The following is a 23,340-nucleotide window of genomic DNA, read 5'->3' on the forward strand; positions in this document are numbered from 1 at the left end:
GCTGAAATAATGATGATGGGTGAGTTAGCATAACACACTTATTATTCATAATTAGTTATTACATAAAAAACTTATTAATATTATAAAATATTAATAAATTTGTATGGTCGTTTAACTCTCCGACACCATAACTACTCTCTATCTACTCTCTATATATCTATTCGGTATAAAATTTGATATACACATATTTTTTTTTTCATTTATTTGGGAAAACTAACAGTGACAAAATAAAGAATAATACAAAATATTAGTCAAAGGAAACATTGAGTAAATTTGCCACCAACACCGTTTACCACAGTTTCGATTCAAATATAATACAAATAGCTTAAGCAAAGAAGAACAGTTAAAAAATTGTATCTTTATCCGAGCAATAAGTGCTTTATGTTATTCCCAAATTCGTGTATAATATAGTATATATCATATATGTGTAAGTATATTTGTTATTTATATATATTTATTCATTTATATATGTAATTTTAGTATGTATATATATCAATAATTAGTAGTACCGCATTCGAGTATTCTGACACTTCCCTATGGTTGACTGGGAGAGAATACTTTTAGCATTAAGTCCGCCATGTACACATATATGTACTAATGAATAAATAAATAAAATAAAAAAAAAATCTTATAGAGATTAACTTTTTAAAAGTACTTGGACGTTCATTAATAATATCAACATCATTAAATAAAGCGTTATATGAATTCACAAGTCTACACAAAGGTGACCTTTTTCCAGAATTTATACGACAGCGGCTGACATTATTTAGAAAAGAGAAGGACATAGGCTACTTTTTAGTCTAGTCAATCAAATATGATGCTTACATAGAAGTCACGTTTAATAACTAGTATAAAATATAAACTAGTCCAAAATCTAATTAAAACTAGTATAGGTTTTTTTTTTACAACACAGGGGGCAAACGAGCATGCGGCTCACCTGATGGTAAGTGACTACCGCCGTCCATGATCACCCACAATACCTAAGGTTGACTAGAAAAGAATGCTACATGCGAAACATTAAGAGCGCCTTTTGCACCAAACATTTTTTTTTTCTTTTTTGTAAACTGGTCAATAAACAAAGTATAAATATAAAAATATATATTTTTTAATAAACCATACTAAGTTGATCGCGTATGTTCGGAATTTGTATGAAGCATAAAATTTAATATTTGTAGGTTAATATTTTAGTAATAATTTCCCAATACGCGCGCAATACCGAGAATGTAATTAAATTTATATAAAAACCCCTGTATCCGACATGGAATCTAAATAACGACATTTTGATAGCAGTGCTCATTTGATACTCGTTTAACGAGATAAACTTGGCCTGTCTTCACTTTGAAGTCTTTTGTGACAAATTTTATCTAACTGGAAACGTATTTAATATATATAACTGTATACGTTTCTGCTTTTGACTAAATACTTATAAGAAATAAAAAATAATATATATATTTATGATTGAATACTTGACAATTATTAATTGCAAATTGTAAATAATATTCAAACTATATGGTAATTAAAATAAGATGGTTAGATAAATGATTTAAAAACTTTTTAATATTTTAATTATATTATTAAATTCTAAATTCATATCATCTGTTGAGATTTTATTTAGGTTATTTTTAAAAATAGAATTTATTCATTTTTCTTGTTATGTCAATTGAGTATTTTGTTTATTTAGAGAAACGTCATTACTTTTTAAAACATCTATTATTGTACTAGGGAACAATATAATATATCTTTATTCAGTATCTTATATTTTTATTGTTTTATCCGACGAACTCTTCACATCATCTTTACATAAATAGAATGCTTGTAGCATTTTTAAATCGTAATGTTTTTAAATCTACTGCAGAATTCAGGAAGCTGTTATCTAATGAGAACACCACGCAAGACACTCAACAGTTAGTCTATTAAATCTCTGTTAACATATATATATATATATATATATATATATATATATATATATATATATATATATATATATATATATATATATATATATATATATATATATATATATATATATATATATATATATATATATATATATATTATGTACACATATATTTATTTGAATGATGACTATGTCTAAAATTACATACAAATTACATACATTAAACTATTACTCGTTTTTGAGATTATAGGCTATTCAGCATCACGATGCTACCACGGATGAAGCCGCAGGACATAGCTGGTACACAGTCGTTTCAATAAATTAATACTTATCCATCTTCTAAGTTTCACTAACAGTCGTTCTCAAAATACCAATATACAAAATTTAAGGTTTTACAATCTTTAAATATCCTGGTAAAGTCCATTGTAATACAGGTTGAACACCTTGTATAGACACCAGCTCCCACAAATAATATTGTTAAAAGGGCTACATATTATAGGTAGTAAGTTCCTTCATTGTTTGTGGTGAGTAATAAATAATACTATGTACTAATATGTACTTTTTTTTATACAACTTAGAATGGCAAACAAGCTGACGGCCCACCTGATGGAAAGTGGTAACAGTCGCCTATAGACATGAGCAGTACCATGGACATAACAGAGTATACTGCTTCGCCAATGATACCCTCGATGCGTTGCCATTCCTGAGGACTCAGGTGTTATTCCTCTGTACCCTGTAAATTCACGCCATATCCCACCCTTCAAACCGAAACGCAGCCATGCAAACACAACTGCTTTACGGTTGAAACACGAATGGGACAGAGGTACGCAAGCAAACGACTTATGTACAAAGTCTCCCTCTGGTACTTACTAACCCCTAGTGTAGCAAGTGTCCATAGGCTACAATGACAGTTTACCATCAGACAGGCTGTATCTTTGTAATATAAAAAAAAAAAAAACAAAAATATTAAATCAACTTGTGTAATATCGAATTAACAAAAATAATTAGAAAAACCAACGTATGAGCATTCGATGTTTTCCTACCTCTATTTTGGGTAAAGGTAAAAAACCTGCGAACGCGCATCTTTGGTGTAAACAGAAATGTAATATGGAATTTTCCAAATATGTTTATAGGTATTTTTTGTGCAGTCTAAACTTGCGGTCGCTAGAGGGGGAAGGGGGACGTTTTGATATTTAGCTTAATAACGTAAGTAATTAGTGACAGCCTAGAAAGAGTCATACCTTTTTTTATCTATGCTAATGTTAGAGTTTTTCCCCCGTTAACTTATAAATAAGTTATTGTTAAAATATTAGGAATTATTTACTATATCCATTTATAATCTAAGTCAAGTGGAAAGGGGATTGTTAGTAATGCAAACTACCAGTCCCATTGTTAGCAATATACCCAACCAGGTCGACTTCCACGTGGTCCGCCCTAGAAACCATCGTGCTGAATTCCAGGTCATCACGATGGGCTAACTGACCTGCTTTTTTATTCTCACCTATCATCTCTCTTTGGTGCCCTGCCAGTGTATACCGTTAGCGCAGGCGGGGTTACCATTCCATTATCATTCATTAAAAAAAAACCAAAGTTCGTTTTCAATTACACAACAGAAAAAAATGGCTGAAATTATTTATTTATTTATTATTTATTAATTTTACACATATTTGCACTACGTAAAAAAAGTGAATTAAAAAAATTATTAATAAGAAATGATACAAAAGGCAGCCTTATCGCTAAGCAATCTCTTCCAGACAATCTTTGGGTAGAGGACATTGAGAATAAGACAAAGGGTTGGTGGCGCACTATTATACAGACACTAAAGTATATAAACATATCTAATATATAAAATTCTCGTGTCGCGGTGTTTGTTACCAAACTCCTTCGAAACGGCTTTACCGATATTAATGAAATTTTGTGTGCATATTGGATAGGTCTGAGAATCGGCCAACATCTATTTTTCATACCCCTCATTGAGAAGGGTGAACCACGCCAAAAAAAATTTATTCTTTGACATTTTTTTTTATTTTTATCTTATTTGGATTTATCATTAAAAATACATACAACTTCAAATTTTCACACATACAAAAGGAGAGAATGACAATAAATAATCAACTGATAGACAGTACTAGCTCATTTTTTTCATTTCATTCATTCGTTCAAAAGTTAGTTGAAAGTAAATAAGCATTTCAAGATGATATATCAAAACAAAGCACATCAACAATGAAAATACATATATATATATATATATATATATATATATGTAATAATAAAGTATACCATATCACATCAGCCTTTAATTGTCCACTGTTGAACATTGGGCTTCCCCATAAGGAGGGTTTTGCCGGTAGCTACCACGCTTGGCAGGCGGCTTGGCAACCGCAGTTAGGCGTTGGGGATGTTTTAAGAGGGACGTTGCTGTCCATCCCTCGAACGTTAAGTTCCCATAGTCGCCTCTTACGATACCCACGAAAAAAGAATTGGTGGCCTATTCTATGCCGGGACCACACGGGAACTAAACTAACGGGTAGTAAAGCATATTATAAAATAAATGACTATTTAAATGCCAATTACCCATTTTGCATTTGGATTTGAATTTTGTATCAATGTAAAGTGAATAATTATTCTAGATTTTTATCTGACCAGAGAGAGACTTTGTACAAAAGTCGTTTGCTTGGGCATCTCTGTCCCATTCGTGTTTCTACCGTGAAGCAGTTGCGTTCACATGGCTGTGTTTTAGTTCGAAGGGTGGGATATGGCAGTGAATTTACAGGATACAGAGGAATAACATCTGAGGAATGGAAATGCGTGGGGGATATCATAAGCGAAACAGTATACTCTGTTATGTCCATGGTACTGCTCATGTATATAGGCGACGGTTACTACTTTCCATCAGTTAGGCCGTCAGCTTGTTTGGTTTTCTAAATTGTTTAATTTTCAAATTTAAGTCGCGCCAATTCGTTTCCATGTACATTTCACAAAAAAGTTCAAATTCGATCATAGAAATAAACCGAAGTCGCGCGTTCTGAGTTTCCACTGTTCTAAAAACTTGTACCATTATCAACTATCAACTAATTTCTCGTTATTCTGAGTCAGAACTATATAAATATATCTTAATAATGTAATTACCAGATAAATCTCTAACGGTGAATAATTATCAAAAATACCAGAACATTTTATGACAATTTAATTATGCTAGTGGTAAATCAGTGGTCGAAATTCGACTATAATATAAATTGTAATAAATGAATTTATTATGGTTAAGTTTGACATTTAGTAAGACTATAGACAAATAGTATTAAAGACAGACAATATTAATTTATTCTCAATGTGACTTAGGGTCACAAGGAACTACATAGAAGGAATGATAAAATAAAAACTGTAAATCATATGGTTGCCTCCTTTCTTTTTATGCAAATATAATTACCACGGAAAGTGGTAACCATCACCTATAGACATGAACAGTACTGTTCATGTCTGTCATGGACATAACAGAGGATACTTTATCGCCCATGGTATCTTTCATTCGTTGTCATTCCTAAGTACTGAGACGTTATGCCTCTGTATAAATAAATTGTGACTTTTCTCTATATTCTGTCTCTATTTTATATTTCTAATTTATCTAGAAAAATAAAATAGATAAATAAACATGCAAACACAGATTCAGTTCTTACAGGAATAGTACAGGCACTAAAAATTTTTGTCAGATACATCAACTAGAGCGATTTATGGATTAACTTCCTACACTACACAATAAAACCTTGTATTGCATTACCTGTGCCTACCTTTACTTTCTTTTATCTTGTTGCACAGCACTGCACTTTTAATTGAATGCTTAACTGACGCACCTTTTCAATTACTATTTTCATTTTATTAAAATTATTTTTGTGACATAAAATAATTGTCATATTTCATTCACCAGAGGGAGACTTTGTACAAAAGTCGATTGCTTGGGTACCTCTGTCCCATTCGTGTTTCTACCGTGAAGCAGTTGTGTTTGCATGGCTGTGTTTCGGTATGAAGGGTGGGATATGGCGTGAATTTACTGGGTATAGAAGATTAACACCTGAGTCCTCAGGAATGGCAACGCATTGGGGGGTATCATGGGCGAAACAGTATACTCTGTTATGTCCATGGTACTGCTCATGTCTATAGGCGACGGTTACCACTTTCCATCAGGTGGGCCGTCAGATTGTTTGCCATTCTAAGTTGTATAAAAAAAAAATTAGTTCTCTTCTTTTCTCTATTTTCTATGTATATATATCTTTATACTTATATGACCTACCTAAAGAGATCGTATTACCATACCAGCTTACACTCGTTTCGTCCTCGGCTTATATTTTTTTTCTTTAGCTCCTTAATTTTTTTTTAATTTTCAAACTTAGAAAACTAAATCTTAATATCAGTAAACAAGTGTTCCATCACAAATTCTAGATTTTTTGTAAAATATATGTGTAAAAGCGTCACATTTATGAATAATAAAATATAATATTTTATATACAAGTTTTATCTACTATATGTTTATAAAGAGAAGAAATATAGATAAATTTGGCGCTTTTTTTGTTTCAAATAAAGAATTTAACTCATAAACTTCAAAAAAAAATACTTCAATATTTTTATATTAAGTTAATATTATTGGCAAATCTAAAATAGGTACACTATATACTAGTAAGATTATTTTTGTTTAAAATTGTTATAAATGACAAGGAAAATATAATAATTCTTCATTTGACACAGAACACGCGTGCTTTACCCGATATCTATATATTGGGTTTCTCTGCACATTGATGGCGGATAAAAGGTCATCGCCCATTTCGATATCGCCCGTATCGGTCGGATATCTATTTTAGAATATGTAAAAAGATTTAACACATTCGTTATTAAATCAATATATTATCCATCTCTAATCTATATACCTACCTATAATATCCACTAACAGCCGGTTAGGTTGGTTGATTTATTGGCAGGAATATTGAGATCTTTGATTTTTTTTTACCAGAGATGATGAACAGCCGAATCATAACGGTTTAAATATCAACCAACCGAATACTGGATACAAATTTACCCCATCTCCGCCCGTTCGCTCTACCACAGGTAGAAGGCATGACCCAGACGAGTTTGAAGATTCAAGGTAAGATTGAATGGAAGATGGAGCTATTTATCTTGGTGGGAGAAAAGGGATTATGGATAGTATAGAGGTCTATTGCTGGCAATACCCGTAACAAGTTCCTGAACCTTAACGCATTTCACGACCATCCCAAGTCATTCAGAAATAAAATACTAAAAATTCACCCATAATTATCATCATATCAGCGTTTAACTGTCCACTGCTGAACACGCCTATGCCTTTGAGGGGTTTTGCTGGTACTTGAAAAGATTTTGAAAATTTTCATGTGTTCCTCCACTTTTGATGCTGATCTTACTTACTGACTAACTGCTAAAAGGTTTGAGTCAAACTGAACAGTTTTAACTGCTTAATAATAATAAAAAAGGGTTCACGCTCACTTTCTTACTTTATCCGAGCAGTAAGTGCTTTATATTATTCTCAATTTCGTGTATAATATAGTATATATCATATATGTGTAAGTATATTTGTTATTCATATATATTTGTTCGTTTATATATGTAATTTTAGTATGTATGTATATCAATTATTAGTACTACCGCATTCGAGTATTCTGACACTTCCCTATGGTTGACTGGGAGAGAATGCTTTAAGCATTAAGTCTGCCATGTACACATATTTGTACTAATGAATAAATAAATAAATAACTCAGCTTAACTTGGTTTAATGGCTTACGAATCACACTCCCATTGGTCCTACAGAGAAACAGCATTAAGGCGTTACGTTTGAATGCCCAAACACTTAGCTGAGTGGTGACCATTTTGGTCACATAATTTCTAATTAAGTATAAGTTTATTTTTGTATTTCCTTTTTCTTTAATTTTATAATTGTTTATGTTTTAGTTATAATTGTTATTAATATACATCAAATAAATATTTTTCTTTCTTTATCTAAAATTAAACAGTAAACACATTTTTTAAGTTAGAGACGCAAAAAAAAACTCATTATTTTTATTCTTTTAAATAATATTGAATCATTCTTATATTAATGTCTAAGTCTTATGATTAAAGTCTTTTCTTCTTTCTTAAATTCGGCACGTTAATCATTATTACTACGAGATTTTTTTTTAATTTATTTACTAACTAACCCGACAGGCTATCTTAATTCCATTTTTTTCTATGGCTAAAAACTATCATCTATTACCGTCTATAAAAAACTTGTTGTAATGGTAGAATAAAGAGAGAGAGAGAGAGATAAACAAAAACTGCCGTATACTCGTAAATACACCGATAGATACGATTTCGTACAACACAGTATTTTTTTTATACAACTCAGAATGGCAAACAAGCCGACGGCCCACCTGATGGAAAGTGGTAACCGTCGCCTATAGACATGAGCAGTATCATGGACGTAACAGAGTATACTGTTTCACCCATGATACCCCCCATGCGTTGCCATTCCTGAGGACTAAAGTGTTATTCCTCTGTACCCTGTAAATTCATCGCTATATCCCACCATTCAAACCGAAACACAGCCATTCAAACACAACTGCTTCACGGTAGAAACACGAATGGGACAGAGGTATCCAAGCAAACGACTTCTGTGCAGGCTCCTTCTGGTACAAGGCAGTGCATCTGGCGTCTTATACTTGCAAGACGATCATAACAAAAACATATTTGATAGAATTGTTTTTATTATTAAATTTAAACAAAGATTAATTTCTGAGTTATTTAGGTTTGTTCATTCTAGGTACATACAGGGTGTGCAGAGAACTAAGTACCTACCATGGGGTGAAAGGGATCATTAGTAATGTCGACCTAACAGCTCCATTGCTAGCAATATACCTTATCAGATCGATCTCCACGCGTCTGGAAACCGTCTTGATTAATTCTTGTGAAATTCGTCACGATGGGCCAACGGACCTGCTTTCATCCTCACCTATCATCCCTCACTAGCACTTCACCAGCGTATACCGATATCACGGGCGGGGTTACCATTTCATTATCACTCATTTAAAAATCTACCATGAACTAAATGTCTTACGCACTGCACTACTTACACTTCTTCTTCATTCACTTTTGTAACTCATTTTATAGATTCACTATTTACAAAATAATTACATAAATCGAAACCTTACTACCTTGACTTAATGGCATTTATTTTGTATCATATTCATATTTCTTTATTAACAAATGTAATAGTTTTCGTCACACAATGGCAAGTCAATATTTACATTCTAATTTTGAAATTAATAAAATAAATAATAACAATAATAATAACATTTTAATTATAAAATAAAAGTAACATTACAAATTAATTACAGTTAACATTATAAATTAGTTAATACATGTCAATATAATGGTGACCATACACCAATAACGATGACTTAAAGTTATAAAATTGGAATTGTCACACTTCTTACAGTTAAACATAAATAAATAATAATGTCATAATTTAATATTGACATTTAGGTATTCGGTCACGTTGTAAAAAGGATGTTGTTCAAAATATGTCTTTATTTTATTTTTAAATTCATTTTGTCCGACAACAACATAACCTATAATTTAAAGTTGTGTTCTACAAAAAAACCTACTTTTATTGTGACGTAACCATTAATTTTGATTTAAAAACTAAAGTACTGAATCGTTTTACAAAATTTCTATTGGGTCAATCTGAAAGTACATGATATCAGATAAAAAAAAAATTCCAGATTTCAATAATTATTTGAAGTACCTAAATCGACTTTTGTACAAAGTCTCCGTCTGGTAATTATTTATTTTGTTCTATTTAACCGATATCTGACTATGAATAAAAATACATATAGGTTAAAAACCGCGGAGGGTGGGAAGTTGTACAATATTATTACATACTAAGGGGGTTAGGCGATGAAATTTTGAAAAACACAATTTACATCATCCGTGGTATCTCCAATGGGTTGCCATTTCTGAAGCCTAAACTGTTATGCCATCATGTCTAACAATTTCAGTTCTTTAAACCGAAGCAGAATCATGCTTGGCAACTACAAGAATTTATGATTATTAGGACTTAATAAGATGCAATCGTCTTAACTAATATTATAAAAAGTAAAAAATACTTTGTAATGAATAAAGTAAAAAAATAGCGAAATTTAAAAATTCTTTCACCTGTATAAAGCTTTAATATCAGCAAATAACTTGGGTTGTATTTTATAACCAAAAAAAGAGGCCAATAGTATTAGATATTGTAATAGATATTCTATTTACTGTCCAACCTGTACTGTGCTAAAACAGCAGCAGCTATTCAAAGATAAGGTGAAGCTGGCATCCAAAAAACTCCGTGTGCTTAATAGAGCGAAGCATTACTTCACGCTAGATCAGCGATTAAATACTCTACAAATCGCAAATTCAGTCCCACATGGAGTATTGCTGTCACTTATGGGCGGGAACACCTAAATACTAGCTTGAACCCTTCGACTCAGTGCGAAAAGGTTTCTTCAGGGTCAGCAACGCGCGCGTAATACCTCTGGTATTGCAGGTGTTCATAGGCTATGGTAACCACTTACCATCAGATGGACCGTATGCTTGTCTGCCACCTCAGTGGTATAAAAAAAAACATATATTAATGTAAATATTGTCATTTGAGAACAAAATGTAAAGTATCACACACAAGCCCAAGAGGTTTAAGTGGTACTAAAAATCCATAGTATTTGGAATGTATATTATATATAATAATAATATATTCTTATTTAATCGAGTGCTAACTCAAGCCAACTTAGCTTATTATGAGCGTTTATGACGTATCAGATAAATGGAGCTGTTCTCCATATTGGCACTAAAAGCATAAACAAAACAGAATTGTTAGTAGTCACATAACCTGTTAACTTTTTAAAAAAGCGTCTCGCCGTGTTTCCTTATGAAGTCTGCACTGGCGTCTTTATTGACACTGGTGCCTTTAATATATTACTTGTTGTTAGAAATAATTGTTGGCCAATTATCAAATCCCTAACTTTATCCATTTTTGGAAAATATAAGTTGCAACCCCAAATTTTTTTAAATTATTTGTCTACGAAACTATGATAGATACTTGAATACAACTAAAGCGACATAGAAGTTCTAAACTAGCTTTACATTATATATTTTTTTATAATTTTCCAAATAATTATAAGGTTACAAAAAAATATTTAAAAAAAGGTGGTTTTAATGGCTAATTTTTGACCTACCAAAAAAAATACAAATATTCCGTGCATAATATCTAACTGTAATACATAACAATTGGTCAAAAATTATTTTTAACAACTTACAATATATTAAAGGCACGAGTATCAACAAAGACAAATAAAGTGAACTTACAGGGTACAGAAGAATAACACCTAAGTCCTCAGGAATGGCAACGCTTGGGGGGTATCATAGGCGAAACAGTATACCCTGTTATGTCCATGGTACTGCTCATGTATATAGGCGACGGTTACCACTTACCATCAAGTGGGCCGTCAGCTTGTTTGCCATTCTAAATTGCATAAAAAAAGACGCCAGTGCAATTTTAATAAGGAAACACGGCGAAACCCTTTGTATTACAAATTATAGCATAGATTTAGTATAACTTACTTAGGAACGTAGTAAGCCCCTGACTTCCTTGCGATTTTATATGATTAAGTGTGTTACCTAATCATTGGAATATACTAAAACTATTGGAAAGGACAATGGCTCATCATCATCATAGCAAACCATGTATTGCCATCGATTCCCAAGAAACATAATGTATTGTTATGTCTTGTGAATTATTTACTGTATTTTTAATTTCTTCCAGCCGTCCAGTAGACCCGTCTGAATATTTCGACGGGGAGAGACCTGTAATTACTCTGCCACCGAATAGAGGAATTAATTCCGGGAACAGTGGCCAGGAATCACAGAATGTAAGTTTTATTTTAACATTTAAACTATTATTATCAATTAAGGATCTGGACCTCTAGACAAATGGCAAGCGATTCCGTCGATGGAATCGACATCGCTAGCGAGTCCGTGAAACAGAATGAGTTAGCAACGCCGGATGACTCATTCCAACTCACGGACACGCTAACGATGTCGATTCCATCGGCGAATTCGCTTGCTGCTTGTCTAGAGGGTCAGATTAAGGATAGTTAGTACCTAAAATCATAACCCAGACGAAGGACCTGCGATTCTAACGTAGATTACGGATTGTACCTGCACTGTGGGGTCCATATATTTGGGAAATAGGTCAAAACGTGCTTACGTACTTACGTATACTTTATAATCAATTGTCAAAATGATGGAAAAACCATACCGTTTACGTATCTTTGAGGAGAACTTCTTTTATGATGAATAAGTAGTTCTAAATTATCATCATTGCAGCCCTTAACAAAACTGCTGCACATAAGTCTCCCCCTTTGGGGAGTTTCGCCAATAGTTGCCACGCTTGGCTGACGGATTGGCAACTGCAGTTAGGCTTTAGATATGTTTTAAGAAGGACTGTTGCCTATTCCTCGCCCTCCCTTAGTCGCCTCTTACGACACCCACGGGAAAAAAAAGGGTGACCTGTTCTATGAGGGAATTAATTATATTAATTACGTACAAAATAATTTAATACATAATTATAATTCAATACATAAATACATTATGATATTTATATACATAAAGACTGGTCATAGGGAAATCACTTCTACATAAATACTGCTATAAATTCGCAGTTATACGCGAAACTTAAAAAACTGGTTTCAAATCCGGCCGCGTAGCCAACGCCCCCAAGATTCTTTAAAAAAAAAACAAATTATTCAACTGGTTTAGTAGAACCTGGTTTGTTTATATCGAGAATGTTGTGGTTCAATTGTTTACTGCCACAACTCAAGAACACCGTGATCGTCGGTTGCATTCTGCTTTAGACCACAATTTAGATTTATCACTTTGTCAGGTTTTACTGGAAGTAAAATCTTTAACCTGTATCATTTAATATCATTGATCATACGTAATAACTGCTATGTGGTCCCGGCATGGAATGCGTCACCCCTCACTTTCTCGTAGGTGTCGTATGAGGTGACTAAGAGAAGTAATGGTTGAAAGATGAGCAGTAACGTCGCTCTTGAAACATTATTTTTGGCCGCAACAGAATATCAGTGCTTTGCTCTTTTGAGGGCGAGCGACGAGCACGTGATACTCCCAGGGTTTCATGCGTCTATAGGCTACACTGACCGTTTACCATCAGACGGGCTGTAAGCTTGTTTGCTACCTTTGTAGTATTAAAAAAAGGTAAATCTGGATTAAAACCCGTCGAATGTATTCAGCAGTATTTCCGAACCGATACGGCATCATAACCTTAAAAAAAAGAGCATATTCCTTTTAAAAGGCCGGCAGCACACCTGCAATGTCGTTGGCGTTGTGGGTGATCATGGGCGGTAGTCACTTACCATCGGGCGAGCCGCATGCTCGTTTACCCCCTGTGTTGTAAAAAAAATTTAAAAGTATTACCAAAATCGGTTCAAAGATAACTTACACAGAAAAAAATATAAATACAATACCTCCTCGTTTTTGATGTCGATTAAAAAACCATTTGTCCTTTTCCAGGTGCAATGCGGCAAAGTGGTGAAACAAACCCCTAACTTGCTAGTTATCAATGGAAAACCTACATATGAAGGGGAATGGCCATGGCAGATCGCTTTATACCAGACTCAGGTACGATTTCAACAGTATTGGGGACTAACGGCGCCATTTCTAGCAGTATAGGATTATAGGGTTAACTCCTGGTGAATTCGTCACGATAGGACAACTGATCTGACTTCATCCCACTTCTCATTATTCACTAGTACTGCGCAAGCGTATACCGATAGTGCATAGTGGATTTGTCGATCCATTATCCTATTTAAATAAATAATATGTAGGTACTTAAATTCTTCCATTTTTACATCTACATTGTTTAGTAATCATTCACTCTGACTCGTTCGTTCGAGCCCTCTCACTCCCGCCACTCAGCACGTATAAACACGTCGTCACTTTGTATATAGTTTAAAAAAATAAACAATCAATTTTTGTGTTATCGTATATAATCTATTAGTATGTAGTTATATTTATATTTGTATATATGTATTTTTATTATATATTTGTATATTTATGTAATATTTGTTTAATGTATTCATGTATGTATATTTATATAGAATAGAATAGAATAGAAATCATTTATTCAAATAAACTTACATTGAAGCACTTTTGAAAAGTCATTACATTTTTTTTAATTTACCGCTCGTTCGGAAAGCTGTCTCATCACAAGAAGAACGAGCAAGAAACTTGCGTGATGCTCTTTTAAATAATTTTATTATTATTTTACATTTTTAAGTTTAATTGTGTGAATACAAACCACCAATTAGCACTAATTCAATTAAATACTCAAAAAGAAAAAAAAAATTGAATACATAACCAACTGGTTAAACAATTAATAAGAGGAAATCAGTCATAGTGATTAGAGCAGACCAGTCCCTACAAGCAGCACCCGTTCACGAGTATGACGGATGAGCCAGCCATCACTGCGCTCGACCATATTTTAGGGAGCCCAATGACCCGGCCCACCACGCCGCCACAAGTCTGGACATTTTAGTGAGCATGACTACTCAAAACACTAGACCACGTCAAAGCTACTCACAATTGCCATCTGATAGTTATAGTATTCACATTTTACATAAGAATGCATGCGGCAATTAATACAAAAAACCGCTACGCTTTCATATTTCTAAAATTAATCAATTAAATCAAGAAAGCAATGAGAAAATAAAATTATAACGTTGTATGCTAATAAACTAATTATTTACTTGATATGTTGTCATCTATGAATTCGTCTATCCTGTAATAGGCTTTCTTACATAAAAATTGTTTAATATAAGATTTGAATTGCCTCTCTGTCAGATTTAATGCAGATTCCGGCAGTTTATTATAAAATCTTATGCAATTACCATAGAATGAATTACTGATTTTGTGCAGACGGCATTTAGGTAAAATAAGCTTATTTATATTGCGTAAGTTTCTACTTGTACAGTCTTTGAGTTTTTTAAAACTCGCTAAGTTCTTCCGTGTATACATAATATTTTCATAAATGTATTGTGAAGTAACTGTGAGGATATTTGAGTCTTTAAAGCACTGACGTAATGACTCTCTTGAACCCATACCATAAATAGAACGTATGGCTCTCTTTTGTAAAACAAATATAGTATTTATATCGGCTGCTTTACCCCACAGCAGTATGCCATAAGACATTATGCTATGGAAATAACTAAAATATACAAGTTTAGCCGTCGCCACGTCTGTTAATTGCCTAATTCTTCTAATTGCATATGCAGCAGAACTGAGTCTACTGGCCAATTTTGAAATATGGGGCCCCCATTGTAATTTCGAGTCCACTGTTATACCTAAAAAAACTGTATCATTAACAAAATTTACTATTTCGTCATTAAGCAATAACTGTGTATTTATTAGTCTTACATTAGGAAGTGTAAATTTTATACACTTTGTTTTGCTGGAATTTAATAATAGGTTATTACATGTAAACCAATTTAATATTGCAGACATAGCACAATTTACATCGTCTAATTGATTACTTTGACGTCCAATTTTAAACACTAACGAAGTATCATCCGCAAACAGCACTATATCTGCAATTTTCTCTACCATAAAGGGAAGGTCATTTATGTAGATTAAAAAGAGAAAGGGGCCTAAGATTGACCCTTGTGGAACGCCCATCTTAATATTAGCTCCCTTAGATTTTACACCGTCAATATCTACAGTTTGAACCCTATCCTCTAAATAAGTTCTCATTAATTTTAGATCATTATCTCTTATACCATAATGTTCGAGCTTGTACAAAAGCGTTTTATGATCCACACAATCAAATGCCTTTGATAGGTCACAAAAAACTCCGAGTGCATCCTGTGACCTCTCCCAAGATTCGAAAATATGTGTCATTAGCGCAACACCTGCGTCAGTGGTAGACTTGCCGGCGGTGAAACCATATTGCTGACTGTGAAGCAGTCCGTTAACCCTGATGTATATATAATAGATAATCATCATGTGCAGTAGTTCTCTATTGTATGTGTTGTAATGTCACCGCATAATAAAATTTCTGTTTAGCCAAAGGTTGACTGGGAGAGAATGCTATATAGTATTATGTCCGCCTTTTGTACCAGATTTTTTTTTGTAATGTGGTCAATAAAGAATAAATACATTAAAAAAAATCAATATTACTAAGTGCCATTGGACTTTACATCCACTAAAACCTGCATACCATAGTAAGGTATATAAATACTATACATACATGAAAAATGAAAGATATATGCCATACCATATAAGCTGTTAACTATCCACTGCAGAACATGACCCTCCCCCATAAGAGTTTTGCCAGTAGTTGCCATGCTTGGCAGGTCTCTGTGACCCCCTCGAAAGTGGTGGCCCATTCTATGCCGAGACCGCACAGCGACAAAGATGTATAGTCGATAGAAAATGGGTCTACATAAAAGAACGTGATCCAGGATCATTCAATTTAGGGGTCATTCATTAATCACGTAAGGCTCGAAAAAAAAAGGAAGAGCAGAAATTCCGATAAAGGATTTTTGTACAAAGTATCTTATAATAAATAATACTTTCAGACAGTGGACAACAAATACATCTGTGGCGGAACCCTGGTCTCCCACAGGCATGTCATTACGGCGGCCCACTGCATTACCCTCAAAACCGGCAACAGGGTTGTCAACAAAGACACCCTCACGGTCTACTTAGGGAAGCACAACCTTAGGACCTCCACGGAAGGCGTCCAGATTAGATTCGTAAGTATCTCCTAGAACAGCATGATAAATGTTATCTGAACGGAATAGAATGACCGTTGGGTTCTTTAACAGTTGCCGCGGCCTATCACCTGACTCTAACTAGCAGGGGGGACAGGGATTGTTAGTAATGAGATCCAACAGACCTATTACTAGCAATATACTCTGACAGGTCGGCCTCCACGTGGTTCCCCCTGGAAACAACCTTGGTTAATTTTTGATGAATTCATTATGATGGGCCAACTGCCGTCCCTCACCGGGGCACCAATGAACGCCAACGTATCCTGTTAGCGCAGGCGAGATTACCATTCCATTTTCATCCATTAAAAAAAAGACTCTAACTAGCAACTTCATATTATACTAGCTACCCGCCCCGACTTCGCACGGTTTTTCTTAACAAAATACAGTCCATACTACTCACTAAAATGTAGCTTTATAAGTGAAGAAATTTTTAAAATCGATTAGGTATTTTTTTCAGTTTATCCATCACAAATAAAAAAAAAATAAACAAATTATTCGACTTCATAATATTAACTTAAACTTGATTTTTTAATATTACTAACTATGATGAGTAATTTAAAAATATTACAAATTTGATAATTCAGATAAATCATTATGATTGACTTAAATGATCACGTTAATTATAAAACATAAAACATGCAACGCGATAAGTCTACAAGTTAATAACGCAAACTTTTGTTTTATATTTCATTTCTATTGTATTACTATATTAATGTAACAGGCTGTTAAATAAACAAACAAAACAAACATAAATACAGTTTACTATAATAATTAGTAAGTTGTTATTTTAAAGAGAGTATTTGTTGCCATTCGTGTTTCTACCGTGAAACAATTGTATTTGCATAGCTATGTCTCGATTTGAAGAGTGGGATATGGCAGTGAATTTACAGGGTACATACCTTACCTTAATATACCTTACATCCCTAAGAATGGCAACGCTTGGGGGATATCATAGGCGAAACAATATACTCTGTTATATCCATGGTACTGTTCATGTCTTAAGGCGAAGGTTACCACTTTAGATCAGGTGGGCTGTCAGCTTTTTTACCATTCTAGTTGAATATAAAAAAAAACTGTCATGCAATTTAGTGAATTAATATATAATGTTAAAAAACTATATTATATAAAAAGAAAAGTTTTCTAAGCGGTAAATCCAAGTGGAGCACTCAAAAGATTAGACAAACTTGTTTATATGTACCTATTTTTAAATGTTATATTTTTTAATGATTCTATCATGATAATTCTAAATTAGTTTACCGCCGTAATCGTGATAATGTAATTTGTAATCATCAAGCAATGCTATTATTATATGGAGACGTTTTTAAATTTCCGTGCACGTCCAAGATATCATCGCGGAAATTCAAAAACATCACAAAATTCAGAGACGCACGGAGTGTAATCGCTGCATTTTAATTTCAAACTCTTCGGTGATGGAAAACAGTGTTAGCAAACCAAACTGATTGTATAACGGATTATGTTTTTTTTTTATACCACTGAGGTGGCAAACAAACATACGGCCTACCTGATGGTAAGCGGTTACCGTAGGCTATGAACGCCTGCAATACCAGAGGTATTACGCGCGCGTTGCCGACCCTGAAGAAAACTCTTTACCCCCCTTTTGAAGAATCCCATGCTGTAGTCTCTTGGGAAAACCTCGGCAGGGAGCTCTTTCCATAACCTGAGTGTTCGTGGGAGAAAACATCTTTGAAACCGCGTTGTACGCAACCATTTAGGCTGTAAGGTATGAGGGTGAACTCCCTGTTGATGGCGAGCCGTACGATGATAGAAAGTGATGTTCTGAGAAACTCTTTAATATGATGCCTACAGCCACCTTTCACCATCGAACCACTCGCCATCGGCAGGAAATCTATCTTTACGCTTTAGAACTAGAATGGTCATGCACATTGCAGTTTCAGAGAAGCTTCCTCCCGCGAACACTCAGGTTGTGAAATAATCTTCCTGCCGAGGCTTTCCATAGGGACTACAAAATAAGATTCTTCAAAAAGGGCATATTAAAGTTTCTTAAGGGTCAGCAACGCGCACGTGACATCCCTGGTTTTACAGACGTCCATAGGCTATAGTAATCCGTTTACCATCAAACGGGTCATATTCTTGTTTGCCTGTTAATAATAATTAAAAAAACAATACTAAATCAAATAACGGCGAAAATATTGATCCCAAGATTAAGTTTATGCTCGGAGAGTTATGGGCATATCGAATGTTCCGTTCACCACAACTGTAACAGTCAATAAATACTTGCCTCTGACTATACCATCAGGGATTACAAACGTGAGTATATTGACAACTGCCATCGGACGGCACGTTACTTTGTTTAAATGAGGTCTCGAGTTCTATTCTGGACTGAGCCAATTTGGGAAACGAACTTTCCTGAGTCGGCTCAGATCTGGACGTTTTCAGATACTCTTTGCCAGCTTCCTCATAACTCAAGATATCCTGGCTTAAAGACCATGTAGGTGTGATTGTATGACACTTATTATTAACATATCTTGTACTCATAATTGACAGGTGGAGCAAATAATAAAACATCCCCAATACAACGCGACTACGTTCAACCGAGACCTGGCTATATTAGTGCTGAAAGAACCAGTGACTTACACCGACTGGGTACGACCCGCCTGCCTCTGGCCTGAAGACCTGGTCGATATTAACAATGTCGTCGGCAAGAAGGGATCTGTGAGTATATTTATATCATTGTATTGTATTGTATTGTAAATCTTTATTGTAAATTAAGCACTGACAAATGATTTAATATACAATGGCAGACTTATCCCATAAAAGGATTTCTTACAGTCAACTTTTGAGAAGCTGAAAGATAACTATAGAATGTATATTAACCGTCTACTGCTGTACATAGGTCTCCCCCAAGGGGAGATTTTGCACTGGCAAAATCCTTTGTATAATATACAATATATATACGACATAAAATGGACTATCCCCTCCTTTTTCGTGGGTGTCGTAAAAGGCGACTGAGGGAATTTAATGGAATGGGCAGCAGCATCCCACTTAAAACACTATCAAAGCCTAACTTCAGTTACCAACGCGTATACCAAGCGTGGCAATTATTAGCAACACACTCCTCGTGAAGGAGGCCTATGTTCAGCAGTGGGCAGTTAACGACGAATAATAAAAAATAGATTCAAATGAATTAATATTTTATGTAATATATATCTACAGAAGTAAAACATGGCAATATACATACACAAATAGATTAAGACATGGCGTTGCCATCAAGTGACCCCTCAAATTTTTCATAAAATAACAATTTTTAATTGCAGGTTGTGGGTTGGGGATTCGATGAGACAGGACTAGCGACGGAGGAACTGACCCTGGTAGAAATGCCGGTAGTAGACGAGCTGACTTGTATAAAATCATATAGCGAATTTTTCTCGCGGTACACGTCGGATTACTCTTACTGCGCTGGATATAGAAATGGTAAGACTTCTTTTTTTAAAAAAAACGTTGTGCATCTATGTTTGTGAATTTTGGTGTAATCTGTGTGAACAGTGGCGGATTTACACGTTTGCCGCCGTAGAAAGAGAATCGCATGTATTATCCTTAGTCTATGTTTTCCGCCAGTAGATTGTTAAAATTTTCCCGCCTTTACCTACCTCAATGTTTTTTTTTTTTTTTTTTGAGTAAAGAGATTGTTAGTAATAAAGTATATAGTTAGCATAGGAAACCATCGTGGTTTTTTCTTGTGGAATTCGTCACAATAAGCTAACTAACCTGCTTCTTCATCCTCACCCATCTTCTCTCACTGGTGCTTCGCCAGCATATACAGATAGAGGAGGTGGGGTTACCATTCCATTTTCTCCCATCAAAGAAAACATTACAATTTGATACCCTAGTTCAGTAATTCCTAAACTTTCAACATAACGGAACGCCCACCAAATACCTTTTGTTTTATGGAACCCCATATCAAGTTATTAAAAATTAAAGACACTGTAATTTGAATAAGAACATAATTTTTTCTTAGAAATATTTTGAAAATGAAATCCTTTATTTTTACTTTAACTTTTAACGTGTAGACTAAAACTGTTTTACTGTATAAATACTTTCGCGGTCCCCTGGTGACTTGTCTACAGAACCCTTAGATTCATTTCAACATATTTCTTATTGGGCCAGTATATACATATTGTAACTAAAATATATAAATATTGCTATATATTATTACCCACCCCTAATGACTTGTATTTAAGTATTGCTTGCACAGTAGATACAATACGTGTTATTGAAAATCAAGACAAAATCAAAACTATTAACATTTTTTTGAGAAAGTTTCGAAGAAAACCTGAGTCGAAAAACGATAAAAAATACGGTAATATCCATTTAGCTGAACACACTATGTTCATTAGTACGGCATATTTTTTTTTTTACAATGTTATGACTTTTTTTTTAAATGTTAAGTTTTGGTGGTAGAACAATCCATTAAAATGACAAATACTCATGATTTTGGTCTCAATTCGAATTACATGTATCAACATCATTATATTAAGCGCTAACTGTGCACTGCGGACCATAAGCCTCCCAGTTAGAGGGGTTTTATTATCAGTTGACACGATTGGCAGAAATGTTGACAGCGTCAAGGCTTCCTTTAAGACTTTGGTGATGTTTTAAGAGGGACGCTGCTACTCATCTCTCAAGATAGGAAATGGATTGTTAGTAATGAGCTCTAATAATCACATTACTAGCAATAGACCCTCTCAGGTCGACCTCCACGCGGTTCCCTCTGGAAACCATCATGGTTAATTCTTGTCGAATTCATCATGGTGGACCAACTGATCTGCATTCATTCTCACCTATCATCTTCCACTGGTGCCCCGCCAGTGTATACCGATACCATTCCATTTTTATCTATTAAAAAAACTCATCCCTCGAACTTTGTTTCCTTAGTCACCTCTTATGACACCCACGGAAAAGGAAGGTATATATTTATATGTATATAAATAAATAGTACAGAGAAAATAAATAAGGCATACATTGTACATATTTACCTAATTTATTTTGTACGTACCACTTATTTATTCATTATATGGAAGATCAACAGCTGAGATTACATTAGTACTAGGTAATGTGATTAAGTACACAAAAGCAGATTAGTAGGAACAAATTAAGTTACAAAAAAGGAACTCCGTCACACACGAGATTTGATTAATCAAAAAACAAGTCTACAACACAAAACTCGAATTATATTAACTCGTATTGTACCCTTAAAATAACTTATCCAGAAAAAGGTCGTTCTCCACACGGGGATCTTGGAAACCATAGTTATTAATTCCCAGTGAATCGTCAACGAATCAGTGCATACAGGTTACTCAGACCGTTCCTTTTTTTATTGGTTAATAATGCAATGGTAACCCCGTCTGCGTTAACGGTATACGCTGGCGGGGCACCAGTGAGGGATGATAGATGAGTATGATAAAGGCAGGTCATTTAGGGGACCACGGGGAGGTCGACCTGGCTGGGTATATTTTATTTTTTAATGGATGATAATGGAATTGTATGCTGCTCCTGCTCTATCGGTATACGCTGGCGGGGCACCAGTGAGGGATGCTAGATGACGATGAAAGCAAGTCAGTTAGCCCATCGTGATGAAATCCACTAGAATTAAGCACGACGGTTTCCAGGGAGAACCGCGTGGAGGTCGACCTAATAAAGTGTATTGCTAGCAATGGATTAGTTAGACCCCATTACTAACAATCCCTTCCATACCCCCGGTTGGGTTACTAGCAATAGGGCCCTTGGTCTCCATTACTAACAATCCCTTCCCCCCGGGTCGTTCCTTATAGCAGTCTATGAGGGAGGCCTAAATTCAGCAGTGATATAACGATGATGAATTCGTCACGGTAGACAGACTTAATTCATTATATTTCCCGGCGTTTAACGACACAAAAAAAGAGTTTATCCTTACCTAATATACTACACTAGTACCCAACCAGTGAATGCTAGCACAAATGAGGTAACAATTCCATTTTCATCTCCTAAAAAAGCTTGAAACTACATAATTTTAAACTTTAATGCTTTTCCACTATAAAATATCTGAATTACTACTTCCAGGTGTCTACAATGACCAATCCAGATCTGTACAAAGTATGTCAAAATAAATTACATAACTAATATAATGGTGTTTAGGATGCAATGGGGTATACTATCACAAACTGCTATTATTAACCTCAATAATTTCTTTTAATGGGTATTATATAATATATTATATTATAATAACAATATAGATATATTTATTTCATCCATATGTCGATGCCTGATTGTGGATTCCGAATGAATGAGTCACTATTTAAAACTCTTTTATACGCCGACGACCAAGTACTGATTGCATCGTCGGAATATATATTTTTAGCAATATAGAATAACAAAGAAGCTCACGGCCCACCTAATGGAAAGTGGTAACCGTCGCCTATAGACATGAGCAGTATCATGGACGTAACAGAATATACTCTTTCGCCCATGACACCTCCCATGCGTTGCCATTCCTGAGGACTCAAATGTTATTCCTCTGTACCCTGTAAATTCACTGCCATATCCCACTCT

At 34.4% G+C, this 23,340-nt stretch overlaps 1 protein-coding gene across 4 annotated transcripts in view; it reads left to right on the top strand.

Annotated features, from left to right (window-relative positions):
- LOC113515016 (serine protease gd-like) overlaps positions 1-23,340 on the top strand; it is a 46,202-nt gene that overhangs the window by 17,421 nt on the left and 5,441 nt on the right. For 2 of the 4 annotated variants that reach the window (XM_026899137.3, XM_031908424.2), the window contains exons 4-10: positions 6,897-7,028; positions 11,748-11,853; positions 13,517-13,624; positions 16,579-16,755; positions 19,300-19,467; positions 20,070-20,226; positions 22,852-22,884. In XM_026899137.3, coding sequence (XP_026754938.2) covers positions 6,897-7,028; positions 11,748-11,853; positions 13,517-13,624; positions 16,579-16,755; positions 19,300-19,467; positions 20,070-20,226; positions 22,852-22,884 — 881 coding nt within the window. The remainder of the gene's footprint in view (positions 1-6,896; positions 7,029-11,747; positions 11,854-13,516; positions 13,625-16,578; positions 16,756-19,299; positions 19,468-20,069; positions 20,227-22,851; positions 22,885-23,340) is intronic. The other 2 variants (XM_026899139.3, XM_026899138.3) reach the window with 2 other exon arrangements.

Source organism: Galleria mellonella, unplaced genomic scaffold (genome assembly GCF_026898425.1).
Source record: "Galleria mellonella isolate WM207_F2 unplaced genomic scaffold, CSIRO_AGI_GalMel_v1 utg312, whole genome shotgun sequence".
Taxonomy (NCBI): domain Eukaryota; kingdom Metazoa; phylum Arthropoda; class Insecta; order Lepidoptera; family Pyralidae; genus Galleria; species Galleria mellonella.